Here is a 22,175-nt window from a genome sequence, read left to right as displayed (position 1 = left end):
GTGCCTCAGCCTGTGCCCCCACCCACCAACCCCCACTGACCCCCCCCCCACGGGTTTTTCTTGGTGAAGCTCTGGAGGGCAGGGTGGCAGCTCCCGGGAACCGCTGCGGCAGGTGGCACACAGACCACCGCCCCGCCGCGCACCACCCCCACCTCTAGCCCCACCGAGCCAGGAGCACCTGCGCGCTCTCCAAGACGCGCTGGCGAGCGCCGCCTCCCCCGCCCAGCTCAATCTCCGTTCCCCCCGTGAGCCTCTGGACGAAACTTCCTGAGTCCCCTGCGGTGCCCCTGCCTTGGGTGTAGCGTCCTCCCGACACACCACTGTCCACCCCTGCGGTGCTTCCCGTCTCAGGAGAATCCCCGGCGCAAGGGCGACCCTGAGACACAGAAGTTCCCTGTACCAAGTTAATGCTCCCTGAGTTCCTACAACTCTCCGGTGCCAAGTATCATGTTTTTCCTCGGGCGCCCCCCAGCCCGTCCCCATTCCCACCCCGGCAGGGCTTGCCAGCTCAAGGGTGTCCCTCGGGAGCCGCATTCCCGCCTGCGGCGCACTACCGGCTCAGCTCCCCGCCCCCTTGGCCACGCTTTCGGGGGGGCCCCCTGCAGCTCTCCGGGCCAGGCCGTTCCCCCAACGCTCGGGGCTGTGCTTCCCAGCCTAGGGCGCCCCTCAGCGCGCTGGTTTCCCGCGGGCGTCCCGGGCGCGGCGTGCAGCGCCTGCTCACCTCCGGGTCTGCACGGTGGGGCTGTATTTGCCTTTGTTTCTCTTCCTGAAGAGCGAGTTCATGGTGGCGTTCGGAGTGCGCGGGCGGGGGCGGCGGGTCGTGGCGCCGGGCTGGCAGTGGGAGGCGGGCGGGCCCGGCGCGCACCGAGGGGCAGGCAGCGGACGCAGGTGAGCGAGCGGTGGCGCAGAAACCCCTAGTGCGGCGCGGCGACTGCGGCGACCGGTCACTACCCACGGGGGGCGGGGCGCCCGCGGGCCTCTGGCTCTCCGGGCGGCTCCCGGAGAAGGTGGTGCTTACCTTCCCGGAGGAGGGGCCACCGGGCGGGCGGGGCTTCCAGGGGCGCGCGCCCTAGGCCTGGTACGAGCGAGCGGAGCGCCCAGCCTGGGCTGAGGTTGGCACACGGGGACCTGTCGGGACACCGCCCACCCTCCCCGGCCCCCGCACTCTAGTGTCTGGCAGGTGGGCGGGGGCGCACAGGCCCGGGCATACCCAGCCCCACACTCAACCCCCCCTCCCTCGGGCCTGGCGCGCCCCCTGGCTGAGGGCCCTCACCTGGCTCTCCGCTGCCCCTCGCGCGCCGCGCTCCCATCTCCTTGGCTCACACCCAGGTGGGTCCCCCCCAGACAGGTGTGGCTGGGACCAGACGGGTCTCTGGGCCTTGGCTAGCTGGTGAATTACATTCAGGTGGTAGCAGTGCCAATGGCAATTGAGAAAAGAGGTTGTGGAGCGCGCCTGCCTGATTCACATCCCCGACCTCAGCCGCAGCTGACACCTGGCAAGACGTCTTACCGCTCCCAGCCTCAGTTTCCTTATTTGTCAAACAGTGATAACAACTGCCCACAGCCCCAAGGGTTAGGAGGAGAGTCCTGTTGAGAATTCACACAAAGTACTTAGCACAGTGTCTGGCCCAAATGTGCAGGAAGTGGGCTATCTAGGGCAGACAAAAAAATCCTTTGAAACTAATAACTCCAGGCCCTGGCATGATAGAAATACTTCATGGCTGGTCATAAAAGCGGCTGGATTCTCGTTCAAAATCGCCATGTTACAGAATTCTGCCAACATGTGCCCAGGTTAAATTGTGTGCCACGGTGTCCCTGGGTTAGACAGTGGGCCACTGTGCACCCGGTGTTAGGTGTGTACCAGTCGAGAAGGCTGCAGTGGAACAGGCAGTAAACCGAGTCTGGCAGTGAGCCCAAATGGGGCCCGGACAGCTGGGAAGGTTCAGTGCCACTTTAGAGGGGAGTGGAGGTGGGGTCTGAGCCTAGCGGGAAAGGAGGAGCAATGAGGTCTGCAGGGGAGGGAGGCAGGAGCCCCCTGCTGAGGATCCCAAGTCCTCAGGCCAGTCCCTTCCCCACATGTTTTTATTTATAAAATAAAGACAGTGCTATGGAAATTGATTCCCAAAGGCTTTTACTGCCCCTGGACCCTGGAGCATCTGAGAGACACAGCGTCCTTTAGACCATCTCTTGTCCCTGCCACCAAAGGACTTCAGTTTCAAAGTGTTACAGAGACTCTAGGAAAATATTATTCTTAATGAGGCATCTGTGGGTGAACTTCAGGGGGTCTGTGAATCCTCATAGCCTCTTTCAAAATGTGTGTCCATATGTACATTTTTCTTGGGGAGGGCCTATTGCTTTCAGTGTGTTCCTTCATTCACTCATTCAGCAGATACTAACCTTCTCCCAGCTTTGGCTGCTTGGTTCCGCTACAATGATAAGAAAAGGGGAAAAACAAAATACAGCAAAGGTGCCTTTCTCTTAAGGGATGGGGCCTGGAGGGCACAAAGGGACTCAAGTCCAGCCTGCTGACATTGGGAACAGATATCAACTGTGGGGGGAGAGGGAACCTGGGGCCTGCAGAACCCGAGCTCCGCAGAGAGCTTACCCACCCACAACCCCAAGTGGGCCATAGCCAGGGGCACAGGAAGGTACCTTGTTGATCCCTCTGCTTTTGCCCATGCGGCAACTCTGCCTGGAAACCCTTTTCTTACTTCTCCTTACCTATCCCTATAGGGGACTCTTACATGGGAGATAAGCATGCTTTAGGGGATGTTCGTGGCAGCACTGTTGCTATGGAGACAGCCCTGGAGACAAGCCGATGGCCATGGGGAGACAGTGGTTAAGTAACCACTGTGCATCCACACTAGGAGACCATGCAGCTGGAAATGAATGAGGGGCAGATGTGGACACACGTGGTCAGGCACCAGAAGTACAAGGGAGAGAATATACATGTGTATATGCACAGAAAGCTTCTGGAAGGATCCACAAGAAACTGTTAGCTGTGAGTCTCCTCAAAAGGGACAAGAGAAAAATCTGAATTTTCATTGTATACCCTTTTACAGTATTTGGAGTTTATTTTTTTTATCTATTTTTATTTTTTTTTAAATCTCTTGATTTTATCTTTTATATGTGCATGAATTGCCTTTTTAGTTGCTTTTTAAAAACTTGTGTAAAAATGACCCAAGTCTCAGGGCGCCAGGGTGGCTCAGTCATTAAGCGTCTGCCTTCGGCTCAGGTCATGATCTCAGGGTCCTGGGATCTGGCCCTGCATTGGGCTCCCTGCTCAGAGGGAAGCCTGCTTCTCCCTCTCCCACTCCCCCTGCTTGTGTTCCCTCTCTCGCTGTGTCTCTCTGCCAAATAAATAAATAAAATCTTTTTTAAAAAAATGAACCAAGTCTGGCATTTCCTCTTCCCAGTGCCTCCCCTGCTGTCCCCTCCACTGCCCGCCCCCCACCAATCCCCACTGTGTGCCCCTCTATCAGCACCCACCACACTCTATGGTAATAACCTCCTTCCTCGTTGGACTTTCTTACTGGCCTGGGAAATAATGGTGGGTAAAGATTATGAAAGACATGAAACTTGGGGAATAGAAGAATCTGTGCTGAAGCCGCTCTACCCTCAAGTTGCTGATGGTCTAAGAGCTGAGACAAAGATACAACTACAAAGCCCACCTGGATGAGTCTGGGAAGAAGAGCCTTATCAGGGCTCCAAAGATGGGAGGAGCAGCCTGGGAGACCTGGGTTGGAGGCCTCGCTTGGTCCCTTTCCCCTGTGTGGACATGGGCAAGTCATCTTGCCCCTCTTGGCTTCAGTTGTCCTCATCTGTGAAATGGGCACACAACAATAACTTCAACCACAGAAGGTGAGCCCACCCATGTGTGAAGCACTTAGCATGCCCCCTGCAGTTAGTGATGGCTCAACAAATGGGAGGGGGTTAAGTCTGTAGCTGGGGGCTTGTGGGGCTGAGGGGTATAAGCAGTCACAGGAACTCCAAACTGTGTCAAAACTCTGGATTTCTCCCAATTTCCAAATCTTCTTTCCCCACACCGCTTACAAAAGTGATGGTCGGGGATGCCTGGGTGGCTCAGTCAGTTGAGGGTCTGGCTCTTTGTTTTGGCTCAGGTCATGATCTCATGGGTCGTGGGGTAGAGCCCCATGCCAGGCTCCAAGTTTGGTGCAGAGTCTGCTTGGAATTCTCTCTCTCCTACCCCCTCTGCCCCTCCCCCTGCTTGCTCACTTGCCCCCTCTCAAACAAACAAACAAACAAACAAATAGAGGTGATGTTTGGCTTTGGGAAGGAAACCAGGCTAGAGACTTCCAGGTTAGCCTGCTTGTAGCTCGGCTGCTGATGACAGTCATGACACTGATGATATTCATGGCATTTCTCATTTATGGAGGACGGACTCCGTGCCAGGCAACAGGGCATGCGCCCAACATGCCTCAGCTGATTGGTTCTCCCCGAGGACCCCCACTGGGTGAAGCAGGCCAGCCCTCCCCACCTGGGCCAAAGCTCTCTTATCTCATGTTCCAGGGAAGGGCACTGAGGCCCTGAGAGGCCCAGGGCCCAGCGGGGCTGTTTCCTGGGTTATTCGGCTCCAGCCCTGAGCTCGGACCCCCACCCACCTCCACCCTCCCAGCCTCCCACTGACTCAGCTGGGGAGAATTAGCAAATTCAGGGAGGAATTTGGGCTGTGCTTTACCATCCCTCCCTGCTCTGTTCTCTAAAATCTGGACTTGGAGCTGGTGTGGCTTTGTGTGCGTACACACGTGTGCACGACACTCGTCTGTGGGCAGGCCGGATGGGGTGGGAGCTGTGTTCTGGCCCCATGCATCCTCCTCTGGGCAGATGGGATTTGTTTGGTTCCACGGAGTCCTCTTATGCCAAGTGACTCATCCCCTGGTCGACTGGGGGTGGAGGTTCGGGGGAGGGTGTTTGCTTTCCTGGGGTTTGCTCAATGGTTAAACCCACGGAGATGGCACCTGCAGGGCCTTCTAGTGCCCTGGCAACCAGGCCACCCTCGGTCCCTGAACCCTGTCCCTTCTCTGCAGTGGGGCCAGGCTGCTGACTCCCAGGAGGCCACTGCCTTCTGAAGGGTCACCCACACCCTCCTTGTTTGCTGTCATTTTTTTCCCCAGCAGTTGGAGAGGTGCTCACTCACTCACTGGCTTGGGGTGTTTCTGTGAACCAGTTTGGAACAAGAAGGGCAGCATTCTCCCAGCCCCAGAGAGAGGTGTGTGTGGGACCAGCAGCCTGTTCCTAACCACAGCGCCTTCTCCTCTCATCCTCCTGTGGACAGCCATCTCCTGTCTCCAATTGTGTGACTTCACACCCCACCTGAGGAACCTTTAAAAATGCAGACTCTAGAGTCCCCTGGTTGGGTGGGTCTGGAAGGGCCCAGGAGTCTGCACGTTAACAAACCCCTCCCCCTGGTTGCTGAGGCCACCTTGAGAAGCACACTCTGGACCACGCTGAGAAACACAGACTGATGCGGTACATGCTCAGGCCCTGTCTGCACCCCCCTGGGAAAGAGCCCACAGGCTTTAGCTTGAAGCCCCCCTGGGTCTGAATCCTGGCTCAGCCACGCACCCACCTGTGTGCCCTCGAGGGGGTGGCTTAACCTTTTGGGATCTGGGTTTCCCCATCTGTAAAATGGGGAAAAGTCAGTTGTGGCATGATGTGCCAGGCACCTGGCATGGAGGCCCCTCTCTTCCCCACTCTTCAAGGGGACAGGAGGGGACTGGCCCAGCTTCACCCTGGGTTTTGTAACATGTATTTACTTTTCTTGCAGAACAATGCAAGGGATGGAAAAATCATGCTGGCTCTCCAGCCCAGCTGGGCTGACTCACACTCAGTCCTGGGCTGGGGGCCTGGTGAGCTCCCCACAACACCCCTGGGGCCAGACGGGAGGCTGGACCCTGGCAGCGGGGGGAGGAAAGGGTCCATGGTTAGTCAACCACCCTGCGTGCCCCTGAGTCATCCCCCAAGAATGTGCCTCGGGGCCCTACCCACTGGGGGCCCCTGGCAGGCTGCCCCATCCTGGCCATCTCCGCACTGCCTGCCAGGCAGCGCCGCCCTGCCGCCCTCCCAGAGAGCTGCTGCTCAGAGGACCCTCCTGCCAGTGCCCTCTGGATGCAGGGGTGTATCTCACAGCTGTGTCTGTTGTCAAACTATTGAATAGTGGCCACTCTGAGGCCCTGGTGCCCCTGGCAGCCCTCGCCCTTCCCCCGGGCCCAGCCACTGAGGGGTTAACCCTCAGCTCTGCAGGGGGCACTCTCAGACCCTGCCTCACCCACTCTGACCCAGCCCTACTAGCACATCAGTCCATCTGGCAGATCCAGGCCTCATCTTGAACCCTGGATTGCTTTCCAGTACAACCTGCTCCCTCTCTCTGGACACCTCATTCTAAGCCCATCCCTGGGCCTCTCAGCCAGGCCAGAAGGGCCTCCCAGTGAGGAGGTCACACTGTCAGGGCAGAGAGCGGAGCTGGGTGGGACCGGACAGGCTCTGCCAGGCCTGGGATCCCCGCAGGACAGGCTGCCCAACCCTACCCCAAATCTCCTGTCCTCCCCTAAATGCCCAACCTTTTTTCCTCCCACCCCGCCTTGTGGGGCCCTGCCAGGGCTCACACTGCGCAGACCGGTAGGGCTGCATTTCTGGGGCCAGTGTCCAGGGTGTGGCAGCCCCTGGGGCTGGCCCAGGTCAGAAGGTCAGAACACTATTCCCTCCAGAGCCTGGAGCCCTGAGTGATGGGCAAGCTAGGCCACAGGGGGCAGAATCAAATTAGGTTTTAGCTTGAAGCCAACCTGGGTTTGAATCCTGATTCTGCCATGTACCCAGCTGTGTGATCTTAGGCAAGTGGCTTAACCTCTCTGAACCTCAGTTTCCCCATTTGTAAATAGGGGAAGAGCCAGTGAGTTAGGATGTCAAATCCTAGCTCCTCTGTTTCCTAGCTATGTGACCCTGAGGAAATGTCTTCACTTCTCTGAACCTCAGCTTCTCCACCTGCAAAATGGGAATACTCTGACACCTGTTCCATAGGGTCTTGAAAGGATTCTGTGAAGTAAGACATGTAGTAATGACAGACAATCCCACCTCTGCTGAACATTTACCATGTGCTAGGCCCTGTGCTATGTGCTTGGCCTATGGATTCCAGCTTGATTGAGGTGTGACGGACATATAACAAAGGGTACATCTTTAAGTGTACCATCCAGGGGTACAGTCAGTCAGTTAAGCATCTGCCTTCGGCTCAGGTCATGATCCTAGGGTCCTGGGATTGAGCCCCACGTTGGGCTCCCCGCTCAGTGAGGAGCCTGCTTCTCCCTCTCCTCCCCACTTATGCTCTCTCTCTCTGTCTCTCTCTCTCTCAAATAAATAAAATCTTAAAAAAAAATAAAGTGTACCATCCAATGGGTTTGACATCAGCACCCGACGGTGAAACCATGACCACAACAAAGATGATGAACTGGCCCTCCTCCTCTCCTCATTTTTCAGATGTGGAAACTGAGGCTCCAAGACATTAAGAGTCTGCTCAAGGTGGTCAGGAGAGGACTCAGGATTTAAACTCTGCAATCTGGGGTGCCTGGGGGGCTCAGACATTTGAGCGTCCAACTCTTGATCTCGGCTCAGGTCATGATCGCAGGGTCCTGGGACCAAGCCCCGCGTTGGGCTCCCCGCTCAGCAGGGAGTCTGCTTGTCTCCCTCTCCCTCTGCCCCTACCCCCACTCATGCTCTCTCGGTCTCTAAGATAAATAAATAAATCTTTAAAATATTAAAAAAAACCCCTCAACATCCATGCAGTCTGAGCTAGCGCCCTTGTCCCCATGTCTGCCCCCATTCAGCCAGGTGCCTGGCACAGAGTAGGCGCTCAATGTCACTGCTGAATGAATGAACAGGAGGGTCAATGCATGATAGTGGTCCCAGGGAAGGTCCAGGAGAACTGACCAAAGGTTAGTAGGTCCTGAGTCAGAACCATGGTGAAGAGAAGGTGTTCGTTCATTCATTCATTCATTCATTCATTAAATATTTATTGAGTACCTACTATGTGACAAGGCCTGTTTTAGGCACTCGGGATACAAGGCTGAGCACAACAGACACAGATTTCTGCCCTCAGGGAGCTTGCTGCAGAGAGGTGGGGTTGGGGGATGGTGAGTTTAATGCCACCTGTGGGTGGATGATGGCACCTGTCCTGGGTCCCCAGCAATGGAGCGCCCCAGGCAGACAAAGTCATGGAGCAGGGGCCTGGAGACACTGTGAGGAAAGCAGTCAGACCCGAGGCTGAGGGTGGTCGGCGCCCCGGCAAGGAAGGGGAGGGAGGCAAGTGAGGGACCCTAGTTCCCTCATCATACTCCCAAACATCACTGACATTTCCACAGGAATCAGGCTCCCCCTAACCCCTCAGGGGAGGATCTTCTTGCCTCCACAGTGCCTCCCACACATTCACCCATCCATTTATTGGGCCCCTACTGTATGCTCAGCCCTGGGGTTACAGCAGCTAACGAGATACAACCCACATATTCCCAGCCTGAGAAGGGAAAGAGATAGAAAAGCAGACAGACAACACATTTTAAAGAAACGAAATAACTTAAATGCCCACCAAGGGGTATGTGTGGCTGATAAATGCTGAGACAGACATCCGACATTGGGTGAAAGGGGACGGACACATGGGGGGTTTGTAGGCCTCACAAGGAAGGAAGCACTGGGGTATTAAGTGAAAAATAAGAAGTGACCCACCACTGCATATTGCATTTTCGCCATTTGTGATGTAAAATAGAGCTGCCCCTGTATCCCTTCTGCTTGCCTAGGTCTGGGTCTGCCTGGGCCTTTTGTCCATTCTCTCTGCTGAGGTCAAACATTCCTGCCAGAGACCTGGGTGGCCAAGCCCCCATGCGCTGCCCTCCCAGGCCATTCTCTGGTCACTGGCTCAGGCTTAATCCCTTGCCTGGGCTTGGGCCCCGGGACTGATGAGTCAACACCAATTTGGCTCTGGACAAACACCCCCTCTTTCGCCCCCACCCCTGTTCAGTCCATCCTGTTCTCCAGAAAGGGCCCAGCCTCTGCTGGTCTAGGGGCGAGTCTGGAGAAGCCCTGTCCGATGGCACTTCCTTAGATGCTGGGAATATTCCATGTACGTGGGAGGCAAAAGCCCCATGCGGCTGTTGAGCACTTGAAATGAGGCTAGTGCAAGTGAATTTTTAAATTTATTGTTCATTTTTATTATTATTTATATAAATATATGATATGTTAATATCCATGTGATTAATTTAAATTTAAACAGCTGCATGTGGTTGGTGGTAATTGCTTCGAGTGACTTGGGAAAGTCGGATTGGACCCAGGCATAGAGGAGAAGTGGACCGCCCAGGACCCTGGCCTCTCCCCCCAGGCAGGGGCAGCTGGGGCCTCAGGGACTGAGCTGGGTGTGTGGGGGTGTCCCCTGGGGTCTGCTCTGTTAATGGGGCCAAGAGTAGGTTTTGGTCCCTGTGGCCAACCTCCTACCTGCCCAGCATCTTGGTCTGACCCCAGTGTGGTGGGCAGAATCATGACCTGGACTGATCCCTTAATATTGGGAGTGCCCAGCTCCAGCACCATGGTCCAACCTCTCTCAGATCCCACCTCTCCCTCTGCCCATCCCTGCTCCCACCTACACTGTTCCAGAGGAACTTAGGATGGGGGGTTAGGGTCACATCTAATTTGCTGAAAGGCAAGGGCAACGCACTCCTCTTTCCAACCCAGAGGAGTCAGAGGCCATAGCTGTCCTGGTCCTGGTCCCTCTAAGCATTGAGCTTGGGTACAGGGACTTTGTTTTTGCAGTGACCCAGGCCAGGGAAGCAGGGGCAAGAGGGAGAATGCACGAGGAGGAGGCCAACCAACCCAAGGTACAACCACAGGTGGGCCCTGCAGTGGGCTAATGGGGGCCCCCTCCAAAAAAGGTAAGTCCAAGTCCTAACCCCCTGCAATCTAGGAATGTGACCTTATTTGGAAAAACTTTCTTTCTAGATGCAAATAAGTTAAGGATCTCAGAATGAGATTGTCCTGGATTTAGGGTGGGCCCTGCATCCAATGACAGGTGTCCTTATAAGAAAAAGGCAGAAGGAGATTTGCAACATGGAGACACACTGAGAAAAGAAGGCCATGCAGTGACCAGCACAGCTAGAGATGGAGAGATGAGATCTGATGATGCAGGCAGGGGCCACAAGTCAAGGAATGCAGGCAGGCTCTAGACACTGGAAAAGGCACGGAAATGGATTCTCCCTTCAGAGGTTCCAGAGGGAGCGAACCCTGCTGACACTCTGACTTTAGCCCAGTGAGGCTGATTTCACATTTTTGATCTCCAGAATCGTCAGATAATAAATGCGTGGGTTTTTTTTTTTTTTTTTTTAAGGCCACTAGAGCATTAGTAGGAAATTAATACGCGAGGTTCCTTCCTCCCTGTCCCAAGGTGGGGGGGGGACTCTGTGCTGCCATCAAGGTAACTTGGGGCATGAGGAAGGTCATGGGTGAAAGCAGGAGAGCAGGGGCTGGGGGAACATGGAGGAACCTCGGAGACACGATGCTCAGTGAGAGAAGCCAGTCACGAAAGGCCACGTTGCGTGTGATTCCATTGATATGACATGTCCAGACTAGGTAAATCCATAGAGACAGAAAGCAAATCAGTGGGTGCCAGGGGTTGGGGGACACACGGGGAGGGACTGCTAAAGGTTACGGGGTTTCTTTTTGGGGGGATGAAAATGTTCAAAAAATTGGTGGTGGTGGTTGCACCATTCTGCGAATATACTAAACAGCACTGGCTCACACACTGTATGTGGGTGTACTGTATGGTGTGAGAATTATGTCTTAATAAAGCAGAGTCATCACTTTCCTCCACTGCACCATCTCAAATGTCACCCTCTCCTAGAAGTCCCCTGGAAAACGATCCCTCTCTCCTAGCTGACACTATTTACCCATTTAAAAAAAAATTTTCCCAACGTGATTTCTTGAATTATTATGGTCAGATATACATAATATAAAACTTATATTTTACTAACTGGAATTAAGATTAAAACTTGGGAAAAAAAAAACCTTACCATTTTAACCATTTTTAAGCATATAGTTCAGTGGCATCAAGTACATTCACGATGTTGTGCAATCCTCACCACCATCCGTCCCCACAACCTTCTTTCTCATCTTGCAGAACTGAAACTCTGTCCCCATTAAACATTAACTACCCATTTCCCCTCCCCTCCCCCCGTACCCACCCTTCCACTTTCTGTCTCTATGAATTTGACCACTCTAGGTCCTTCATATAATTGGAATCAAACAATATTTGTCCTTCTGTGACTGGCTTCTTCCACGGAGCACAATGTCTTCAAGATTCATCCATATTGTAGCATGTGGCGGAACCCTCTTCCTTTTTAAGGCTGGACAATATTCAAGTTATTCCCATTTTAAAGGAGGAGACACTGTGGCCATATACACTGCAGGGACACTACAAGGTGGCAGGGCCAGAATTCGCACCCAGGCGGACCTGACTCTAGCACCCACTGCTCACCACTCTGCCTCCCAGCCCCCTCCCAAGCGCCACACTGACTCCCGGTGCACCCTACCTTTGCTCCCTCTCTCTTCCCTCCTGAGAGCTCCTGGGGCTCAGACAGCCTTTTACTCACCTTTGGACCCTGATCCCACCTGCAGCGCCTGGTGGAGTCCCAAAGCTTGTGTGGAAGTGACTAGACCTGGGTGTGGACTGGGGGTCTAGGTGCGCAGTGCCTGGCTGTGCAGCCTCCTGGATCAGGCCCCCCCAGGCTCAGCCTCTTGTTCCATCAATGCTGCCCAATGACAGGTTACTACCCGCACACCTGTTCATAGCCACCCTGCCAAGGACCCCTGTGGCCCTCGAGATTCCCAAATCCGGGAGGTTCCTGAGCTGCACTCTGGAAGGGACAGGGACTTAGAGGCAGCCCTAGGACAAATGAGACGTGGTGTAGAAAGCAGATTGGAGGTTGCCAGGGGCTGGGAGAGGGAGAAAGGAGGGACTGCTTGATGGATACTGGTTTTCTTTTGGGGTGATAAAAATGTTCTGGGACTAGATAGTGGTAGATAGTTGCGCAACCTTGTGAATATACAAAAAACCATTGAATTGTACACTTAAAAATGGTTAAGATGATAACTTTTATGTATATTAACCACGATTAAAAAAATGTCCCATCCTCTCTAGCTTCAGCACCATTCCGGGGCGCTCATGTATTCCAGAGCCCACATCAAGGGCCACTCGTGTCCCCACAAGGGTCTGGACTTTGGATCCTCTCACTCTCAACCCCCTCTTTACCCCATCATTTCTTGGTGTCATAGTGAGCTATCCAACTGAGGACATTTTCCTGCAGGATGGATGCGTTCTGAGGATATCTGCATTTGGGCCCAGTTTTTTTACTCAAATAAACGCATTGCTAATGGTTGAATTTCCTGTGGTAGGGGCCCATCTGTGGGGGAGATATTCAGAGATGTGGGGGTGGTTTCTGGAGTCTTCAAAACTTACCTCACCACACGGCAGCTTTGGCTTGGTCCTTTCCGCAGGGCAAGTAGGAAGCAGCAGATAGAGGCTGAAGGTCCTGCCCCTGGGACTGACCTCTCACCCCCCAGAGATCCCATGGACTCAGCCCATCCTTCTAGTACCTCCTTAGCCCAGAACAAAATGCCTGGATATCTTTATAGTCCAGGCTGGAAAATCATATCTTCTGGGTAATTCAGCTACAGTCCCGGGCAGAAGGCGGCACTGGAGAACTAGGGTCCTGGGTTTGAGTTCCTTAGTAGCTGTGTGACCTTGGGCAAGTTACTCAATCTCTCTGTGCCATAGTGACCTTATCTTTATTTTTTTTAATTTTTTTTTTTTTAGATTTTATTTATTTGAGAGAGAGAGACAGAGATAGTGAGAGAGAGAGCACAAGTGGGGAGGAGAGGGAGAAGCAGGCTCCCCACAGAGCAGGGAGCCCGATGCGGGACTCGATCCCAGGACTCTGGGATCATGACCTGAGCCGAAGGCAGACGCTTAACCGACTGAGCCACCCAGGCGCCCAGTGACCTTATCTTTAAAATGAAGATTAAAATAGTTTTGATCTTAAAAGATTTTTTTTTTAAGATTTTATTTATTTATTTGACAGAGAGAGATAGCGAGAGCAGGAACACAAGCAGGGGGAGTGGGAGAGGAAGAAGCAGGCTCCCCAATGAACAGGGAGCCCGATGCGGGGCTCAGTCCCAGAACCCTGGGATCACGACCCGAGCAGAAGGCAGACGCTTAAGGACTGAGCCACCCAGGCGCCCCTTAAAAGGTTTTTTTAAAAAAAAATTTAGATAATCATATAACATAACGACTAACCGTTTTAACATTAACCATTTTGATGTGTACAATTCAGTGGCACTGAGTGCATTCATAATGTTGGGCAACCACCACCTCTATGGAGTTCCAAACATTTTCATCACTGCAGGGGTTGTTTTTGAGGATTAAATGTTTGTAAGGCTTTAGAACGGTGTCTGGAACAGTACGTGCCAAGTAAGTGCTCAATAGATGGTAGGAATAATTAGTAATAGAACGGTGCTCATAATAGGTAACACTTGCTGGGCAGTGCTATTATTAATTCGTTTCCCTCCAGCTGGAGGAGGAGGGAGTTAGGTTCTCACTCCACTTTGGGCTGCATTTTCCACTTTGAGCTTTCCGAACCCACCCGGCTGTGCCCCCCCCCCCCCCCCCCGGCTCCCCGCCCCGGCCCAGAGTCCCATCCTCACCGGTTGGGAGCAGGGGAGACGCTGCTGGTAGCGAGGAAACCTGAGGCCTCCCCCTCAGTCTCACGGCCTCTCTTCTGTTCCTGGGACTCTTCCTGGCCCGCTCCCTGCATCTCCCACGCCCGCTTCTGCTCCCCCAAGCTGTCACCTTCTGTGGCAAAGGAGACATGTGTGTGGGTAGGTAGCCAAGATTCTGCCAGAACCGAAGGGAGTGAATTGGAGTGGAAGCACGCCCACATCTGGGAGGAGCTCTGGCGAGCGAACCTCCCCCGCTTGTGAGCGCCCCGCCTCCCACTCTGGGCCGGCGTTTAGTTCCAGCACTCCAGGATCCGCAAGCGCTTGGAAGGACCCCCACGATCTGCCAGCCAGCACCACCAGACGTGTCCACTCAAAGAATCACTTGGGGAACTTGTTGAACAGGCAGATTCCTAGCCTCCTCTGAGCGGTGCCCGGGAATCTGCATTTTAACACGCACTCTGCTGAAAGGAGTCTGAGGAGCTGGAGAGTTTGGGACAGACTGTTCCGCCCCACCTTTCTAGGTGTGAACATCCCGCTCTATGGTTACTAAATGCCAATTTAACGCCTTCCGTGCTGTAACAACAGCTAAGTGTTAGTGCTCACTACGGGCCCGGCACTGACGCCCAGGACAAGCAGGCGAGTTTCCTTGCTGAGCCCCGGGTACAGCGGAAACATCCCTGGACCCCATCTCCCGCAATAATTCCCCTTGGTGCGCGGACCCTGGAGTCGTGGACTGTCCTTTGCTGCCACCTTGTGGCAGGGATGGCAACTTTGCGCTCCATTTCCATTCTTGGTAACTTTAATTGAAAGAATGCGCTGACCACCTACTGTGTGCCCGGTACCCAGTAAGGTCCTGGGGTCCTGGGAGCAGATGAGTAAGACAGACATGGTCCCTGCCTCACGGAGCTCACAGTCTCCCGGGACAGTCAATAACGCACAGATAAATAAAATGAATGAATAAATGATTACAGAGTGTGACACATGCTAGAAAGGAAACAAACAAGGGCTGGTTATCATAGGATGCAAAGGCCTATGTATTTGCTAAACAGAGCATTGTCACACCCTTTCCCTGTCCAGGACTGTGGGCCACGCGAGGGCAGGTGTGTCTGCCTGATTCCCCTTTGGGAATGAGTGAAGTCACCCAGTGCTGGCACATAGTAAATGCTCAGTAAATGTCCAATGAATGAATACACGGAAGACAAGGTTGTCCAGCGCCAGCTTGTTAGCTCTTCCAGGCCGAATAGATGGGGAGCGAGAAGGGAGAGCTTTGGAAGGGAGGCTGGGTCCCTAGGGATCTTGAGAGGGCTAGATGGGTTTGGGTATGAACTAAAAGGAGATGATGGCCAAATGTCACCCTCCCAGGGAGGCCCCGGTCCATGCTGTTTTAAATTGTACCCTCGGAGCGCCTGGGTGGCTCAGTCGGTTAAGCCGCTGCCTTCGGCTCAGGTCATGATCCCGGGGTCCTGGGATCGAGCCCCGCATCGGGCTCCCTGCTCAGCGGGAAGCCTGCTTCTCCCTCTCCCTCTGCCTGCCTCTCTGCCTACTTGTTCTCTCTCTCTCTCTCTGTCAAATAAATGAATAAAATCTTTAAAAAAATAAAATAAAATAAGTTGTACCCTCACTTCGTTCACTTCTTGAACCCTTTCCCTGCTTACCTTTTCTCCTTGGTATTTTTCACTATCTCACATACTATTTACTTCCTTATTTGTTTAATGTCTGGCCCCCCCATGAATGTAAGCTCCAGGAGGGCAAGGATTTTTGTGTTTTGTTCACTTAATGACTCTCCAGCACCTGGAAGGACATGACACTTAGTAGGTGCTCTGTAAACCTACGCAGAGTGAATGAATGATGCATGGGTGGGGCTTGGGGCAGAGCCAATATGGCTCTAGGAGTAGCCCATGGAAGGGGCGGGGCTCAGAGACTAGGCGATCAGGGTAATCCGAGTATGAAAGTAAATCTTACTGAGAGGGGAGGGGCTGGGCGGGGCAAAGGTCTGCGTGGGGGCAGAGCTAGACTGGGGGTGGAGCCTTGGGGGGGGTTCTTCCCGGGGCTGGGCCATTTTCGAGGCTTGCAGTCTTGGGGTGGGACCAGTATGGGGGCGGGGCCTACCTGAGGCGTGGCCAATCTGGAGAAAGGGCCGGGCTGGGGCGTAGTCAAACGGGGGATAAATAAAGGAAGGGAGGGGCTAAGACTGGGGCGTGGCTAGGGCAGGACCAGCCCAGGGCCCGGGAAATCTGGGCGGGGCCGAAGCAGGGTGGCATGGGCGGGGCCAGGCTAGGGGCGGGGCCAGGCCGGATTCTCCGCTGTCCCAGGTCCTGGAGCACTCCCGCCAGCCAGGTCTCGCTCCCGCCCTGCAGGCCCCTCCCTGGCTGGCCGGGCCCCAGGAAGCGCAAGGCAGGACGCCCTAGGCTGGGCGGCCGCGGTCGGGCCTCGCCCCAGACGCTGCGCTCCGGGCCAGGCGTCCGCTGGGGGCCCTGGAGGACTCAGCTCCGTACTGCCCCCGGGGCTACGTCCCCGGAGACTCCGAGGGCGAGGGTGAGCAGGGCTGTGGGGGCCTGCGAGTGCATACGTGTGTGCGTGCATGTGCATACCGGTGTATGTGCGAGTGTGTGGACGTTTGTGCGCACCAGGGGAATTGTGTGCGTGCGTGGAGTTGGGTAGGTGTGAGCTCCAGGGAGCTGAGTGTGTGTGCGAAGTTGCATGTGTGTGCAAGGGCAGTCCCGTGTGGGAGGTGGGTCGTGCATATGTGTGCCTGTGTGTGTGTTACAGAGACAGTGCATGTGAAATTTAGTGAAGACTGTGTGTGTATGTCAGGGTATCTTGGAGGAAAATGGGAGGGCAGGTGCAATGATACTTGGGGATCTATAGGGTCAGGACGTCTGTGGCGAGCTGTGGGGTGCGTGGGTGGGTGATGAATTGTGGGAGTATAAGAATTGCAAAGGTGTGTTTCCATGTGAGTGACAATGAGGGGTGCTGCTGCGGGCCTCAGTGTGAAGGGGTGGGGACCGAGGAAAGTTTGGGTACTGATTGCTCTTTGAGGGATGAGTGTGATCTGGAGCAGTGGGTAATGGACAGGGCAGGTGTTTGGGGCCTGGCTCCGAGTAATTTGGTGATCACATCAGCCTCCTTGCTTTGAGGGCTGGGGAAATGTGTGGGTGGAATCTGAAGGGGCTGGGCTTGCCCCTTGCTTGGGGAAGCAGTGGGCAGGGTTCTTGCTTCAGGTGGAGGGAGCTGCTACCTTACCAGTCACCTGTCACCCAGGCTCTGTGCTCACTCCTACCTGGGTGGCTTCTGTTGGCGCTCCTGCGAGAACATGGTGCAGAAGTATCAGTCTCCTGTCCGCATCTACAAGTACCCATTTGAGCTGGTCATGGCGGTGAGTGACCCCTGATTCTCCAGCCCCTTGTGTGATGGTTAGAGGAACACAGGAGGTCAGCTATGCAGGAATGAGAGGAAGCCCCTCAGTCCCCCCAAATGAGAAGGAATTATTGAGCTGCTCCGCTGACCTGGTGGGTCAGGCTTCTCACTAGTGACCCCTCCACCCAGTCACCCCAGCCTTCACCACAGCCTCTGGAATCCTTGCCCACTGACCGAATCACAAGATCTTTCTTTCTTTCTCCTTGATGAAGCAGCCTTGTTCTCTCATCCCAAGCTCCTCTAACAGAAAACAAGGATATCGTGGGCCAAGCCACTGCTGTCATTTGTGTAATGCTAATAATAATAATAGTAAATATACTAATGATGATGATGGTAGCAGCCATTCACCGAGGGTTTACATGGCCAAGTCTTTACATACATTGTTTCATTTTTCTCATTTTACCTTCACTTAACTGAAGCTTGGAAGGGTGAAGGGGTGGCCCCAAGTTCCGTGGCTGAGAAGAGGTAGAGCCAGGGCTCAGACCCATGCAGGGGGTACTCCTGAGCCATGATTTTTACCACAACACTCCCCCAGGTCCTCCTTCTGTTTGCACACCCCTTTTCCTTTCCCTCAAGGAAGCTGAGAGGGGGCCAGAGTGCAGCAAGGGCAGTCATTTTCAAGGTGGGTTCAGACTCGCTCTATGTAAGTCAGGCAGCCAGTCAGTTGAGGGACTAGAATTGACTCCCAAGCTCTTGGCCTCCTGAATCAATGGTCTTTGCACCAAGGGGCAGATGCTGTAAATAGGCAGATGTACCTTTCCTTCTTGGGACCATCCCTCTGCCTCTCAGAGGTCTCATTCCTTGGGGAAAAGGGAGCAATGCTATGGGCTTGTTGATAGGAGTGAATGAGAAATGTGTAGCGCCTCTGTCCCAATGCCTGGCACAGAGTCAGCACTCATGAAATGTGGTTGTCCCTGCTCTTCCACCACACGGTGTTATAAATGATTGTATTGAAAGTGCAAGAAACACTGGCATCCACCTGCATCCTCCCCATCCCAGCCTGGCTGCTTAACTTCAGCCATTGATTCAAGGACTTTAATATCAATTGGTACCTCTGTGGATGTGTGTCCTGCTGATCTTATTCTACAAAGCTACCTATATATGTGTTTATAATCACATAATGGATTTTAAAGCATCTGGAGTCATTCATCCATGTTGTGTTGTTATGTGCAGATGATTCCAGGGCAAGAGGCAGGGGGCAGGCCTGGGGTTGTATTGACCAGCTGGGTGACCTTGGGCAAGTTACTTAACCTCTCCATTCCCCATCTCTAAATGAGGAGTACGTGGTTTCCAAATCCGGGCTTTGTACCATGGATTAAATGAGTTGATATATGTAAAGCTCCCAATGCAAGGTCTGGCACAGACCAAGTGCTGTTACTGTTACGGCTGTTGCTGTGTGTGGCTGTGTGATGAAGGTGGGACACCCTCCCTCCCGTAATGAGGGTGGGACACCAGGGGATGATGAAGAGTCAGAAGCGCTGGGTCCTTGCTGCAGCTCTGCTGAGCTCTGGCTGTGTGCTGTTGAAAAGTTATTGAATTTCTCTGAGCTTTGGTTTTTTCATTTGTGAAATGGGGATGGTTATATGCACTTCACAGAGTTGTCATGAGGATGTTATAAATATATATATTATAATATATATTATAATGTAGGGGGGATGGGGGGTGGGGGGCAGGTGCCCTGCAAAGAGCTTGGTCCATACCAAATAGACAATAAATGGCAACTAAATATAAATACTTGTCTTCTGTCTAAGGCTCCAGGTAGCTCACGTATTCTAAGACCCTAGGACTCATTCATTCATTCATTCATTTAAAATAAGGAGACACCATCCCGACCCTTCTGGAACAATCCAGGGCCCTGTGGTTTTCTACCATGAAACTGAGACAAATAACTGTAAAATGGAAAACTAATACTGTTTTATTATTGCATGAGCTTAATAAATGTAAATTTAATTTAGCATATTTAGGATTCTCAAAAATATTTACAATTATTGCACTTTAAAATAAAACACGCCGGCTAAAGTAGCACATAAGTCTGTATAAATAAGACTAGTAAAGTATTCACATTGATTTTACTGGAGTATGTTAAGCATATTTTGTAAGCTTCCTGTTTCATAAATGAAAGCAGGACTCCCTTTATTCCCCTATCTGTTAACAGTCCCTAGGTGTTGATGCATAGAGGCTTGTGGGTACAGTAGGAAACAAAGGTTTTCAGATACTTATAATCTGTATCTGCATTAATTTATTTGTATTTCTCAAAGGGACAGCCTTGCCCATGTTTTCTTATCTTCCGTACAATCCTTGTTGGTGAAAGAGCCCCAAACCTCTGCAATGTTACCGACAAAGCCACTTTGCCGACTATTTACAAAAAACATCATTGTCCCCCAAATAGCTGCATAACTCAACATAACTTGCATGCTGTGTGGGCACAAAAGGGTTTTTCTGCACTTAATGTCCGTCTTTGTTTCTCAGCTAAACACTTGCCCTCAGTTTGGGTCAGATGCCAGGGAAGTTTCAGATGGACTCAGCTATTCTCAGTGCATCCGAGTGACCAGATGAGCTGGCCTTTGGTTTTTCTGTTTAACAAAACTGACTTGAGAATTGAAGCATTCCTTGCTTCAGAAGTCCACCAGGAACAAACACAAATGACTAAAACTGAACTGAGGGAATTGGTTATAAAATAGCACTGAGCCAACCTTTCTAGACTGAGCTTAAAAAATTACCCCCCCCCCCAATTTTTTTTCTTCTTTCATTTCAAAAATTTAACTAATCCAGTGAATGGGTGTCTCTCTCCTTGGGCCAAATCCCCTGACGTGAATTTTGTTTCTGAAAGGTGGGATTCCAAGGAGCTTTGCTTTCTTCTTTCTTGATTGCATTCTGTATTATTTGGTTCAAAACAGTGAGCTCGTATTATCTTGGTAAACAGAGGGAAACAAGACAATGGAGGTAGCTGTGTATCCAAGGTTGGAAAGGGTCTTTGGTCCCTTTGTGTGTGGGGTCCCAGAAGGTGGTGGTGGGGTCTTTGTGCAGAGAACACAAAGGCCGTGTCTTGGACTTCAGACCGTGGTCCCTTGAGCATCGAAGGCCATTCTCTGGTCAGCTTGCACCCTGTTGTGAATGGATTCTGGGTTATCTGGGCTCTCCTCCCAGATGGATGGTGGTGAAGAGCCAGATCCATCCGCTGGGTCCCTGCTCCAATTTCTCAGCTGGAAAATGGAGGATAATAAAGCCTCTTGCTCTACCAAGAGTGGAAGTGAGGATTGAATGAAGGAACAGGGGTGCCTGGACAGGGCCTGGCATATTGTTCATGCTGGTGAAATATTATTTAGGTTTATTGTTATTATGTATTGTTCTAACAGCTTTATTGAGTTATAAGTCACATACCCGATTAAAAGGTTCAAGTCAGTGGTTTTTAGTATTCATAGAGTTGTGTACCCATCACCACCGTCAGTTTTAGAGCATTTCATCCCCCCAAAAAGAAACCCTGTGCCCATTTGCAGTCCTCTCCAATCCCTACATCCTCAGCCCCTGACAACCACTAGTCTACTTTCTGTCTCTGTAGACTTGCCTATTTAGGACATTTCATGTAAGTGGAATCATAGAATATGTGGCCCTTGGTGACAGGCTTCTCTCCCTCAACATCATGTTTTCAAGGTTCATCCACGTTGTAACATGTCAGCACTTCACTCCTTTTTATGGCTGAGTCATATTTCGTTGCCTGGATAGACCACATTTGTTTTCCACTCATTAGTGGAAGGATTTTTTCCAATGTTGGCCTATTACGAATAACACTGCTATGAACACTGAGGCCCAAGTTTTTGTGTGGACATATTCCTTCCAAAGAAATCCCTGCCATGAATGGTAGTGATCATTTGTGGGTTTAGGCAAATTCTATCTTAAATGTTATTTAATAAACATGTTCACAGTGCTTATGAGGTCCCAGGCACTGTTCTGAGCCCATTCAAATATTAAGTTGTGTACTTCTCCTAAGCACCCCAAGAGATAGGTTCTATGGATAGCACCATTCTACTAGAGGAGGAAACTGAGAAATGGGAAGGATGAATGGATTCCCCAAGGCTACAAAGCAAACATGAAGCAGGTGGGGACAACTGCAGGCAGTTCAGCTCCAGAATTTACATTCCCAATCATGAACTCTGCCATTTCTCAGAGCTGAGGATCTCAACTCATTGGGGTGGCATCTGGGCCCAGTGAGTAGTCTGGCTGGGACGGTTACCACCAGGACTGTGTCCCAAATGCCTGCACTCCATCAGGACCGCACAAAGGGGAGCATGGCGGAATCCACAGACCCTGGCCTTCTGGTGGGGGGACAGCCAATGCTGACAGAGCCTGGCAGAGGTTACCTACCAGATGCTCTGTGTGCCCAGCCCTTGAGGCCTGCTCAGAGGCAGGAATTTTCATAGCAGCCTTGGCTGCAGTGGGAGGGAAAATTAAGGTTTACAGAGGGTATGGAGACTATCACCTAGTTAGTACATTCATTGGCTAGGGCTGTGTAACAATGTACCATGACTGGGTGGCTTGGAACAACAGAAATCTAGAGGCCAGCTGTCCAAGATCAAGGTGTCAGCAGGGCTGAGCCTCCTCTGAAGATACTTTGGAAGGATCTGTTCCAGGATTCTCTCCTGGCTTCTGGTAGTTCTTCAGCGTGTGGTGGCATAACTCCAACCTTCACATGGCGTATTTCCTGTGTGTGTATGCCTCTGGGTCCAAATTTCCTTTTTTATAAGGAAGGACACCAGTCATATTGGATTTATAAATACACTCTAGTGACCTCATTTTAACCTGATTACCTCTGTAAAGACCCTCTTTTCAAATAAGGGCACATCCAACATACCTTTTCTGGGGGGACATAATTCAGCCCATTTTGCTCAGTAAATGGCATCATCAGTAAATGACAGAGATTTGAATTTAGGGGCATCTGACCCCATAGCCTGTGCTCACAGCCAGACATTCCAGATTCGGGCACTGATGTTCCGTAA

General features: G+C 52.3%; 2 protein-coding genes across 3 annotated transcripts in view; one reads left to right on the top strand and one right to left on the bottom strand.

The window, feature by feature from the left end:
- The window catches only part of PPL (periplakin), a 56,189-nt gene extending 42,306 nt beyond the window's left edge, over positions 1-13,883 (bottom strand). Inside the window, exon 1 of one of the 2 annotated variants that reach the window (XM_036091320.2) lies at positions 13,750-13,883. In XM_036091320.2, the coding sequence (XP_035947213.2) occupies positions 13,750-13,859 (110 nt within the window). In that variant the 5' untranslated portion in view covers positions 13,860-13,883. Of the gene's footprint in view, positions 1-721; positions 971-13,749 lie in introns of those variants that run through there. The other variant, XM_036091326.2, reaches the window with a different exon arrangement.
- Positions 13,884-16,081: 2,198 nt separating this feature from the next.
- The window catches only part of SEC14L5 (SEC14 like lipid binding 5), a 38,828-nt gene continuing 32,734 nt past the window's right edge, over positions 16,082-22,175 (top strand). The window contains exons 1-2 of the mRNA XM_036091533.2: positions 16,082-16,299; positions 17,026-17,140. Of these exons, the coding sequence (XP_035947426.1) occupies positions 17,078-17,140 (63 nt within the window). The 5' untranslated portion in view covers positions 16,082-16,299; positions 17,026-17,077. The remainder of the gene's footprint in view (positions 16,300-17,025; positions 17,141-22,175) is intronic.

The sequence above is a fragment of the Halichoerus grypus genome, chromosome 6 (genome assembly GCF_964656455.1).
Source record: "Halichoerus grypus chromosome 6, mHalGry1.hap1.1, whole genome shotgun sequence".
NCBI lineage: Eukaryota > Metazoa > Chordata > Mammalia > Carnivora > Phocidae > Halichoerus > Halichoerus grypus.
This window is presented reverse-complemented; position numbering and strand designations above follow the sequence as displayed.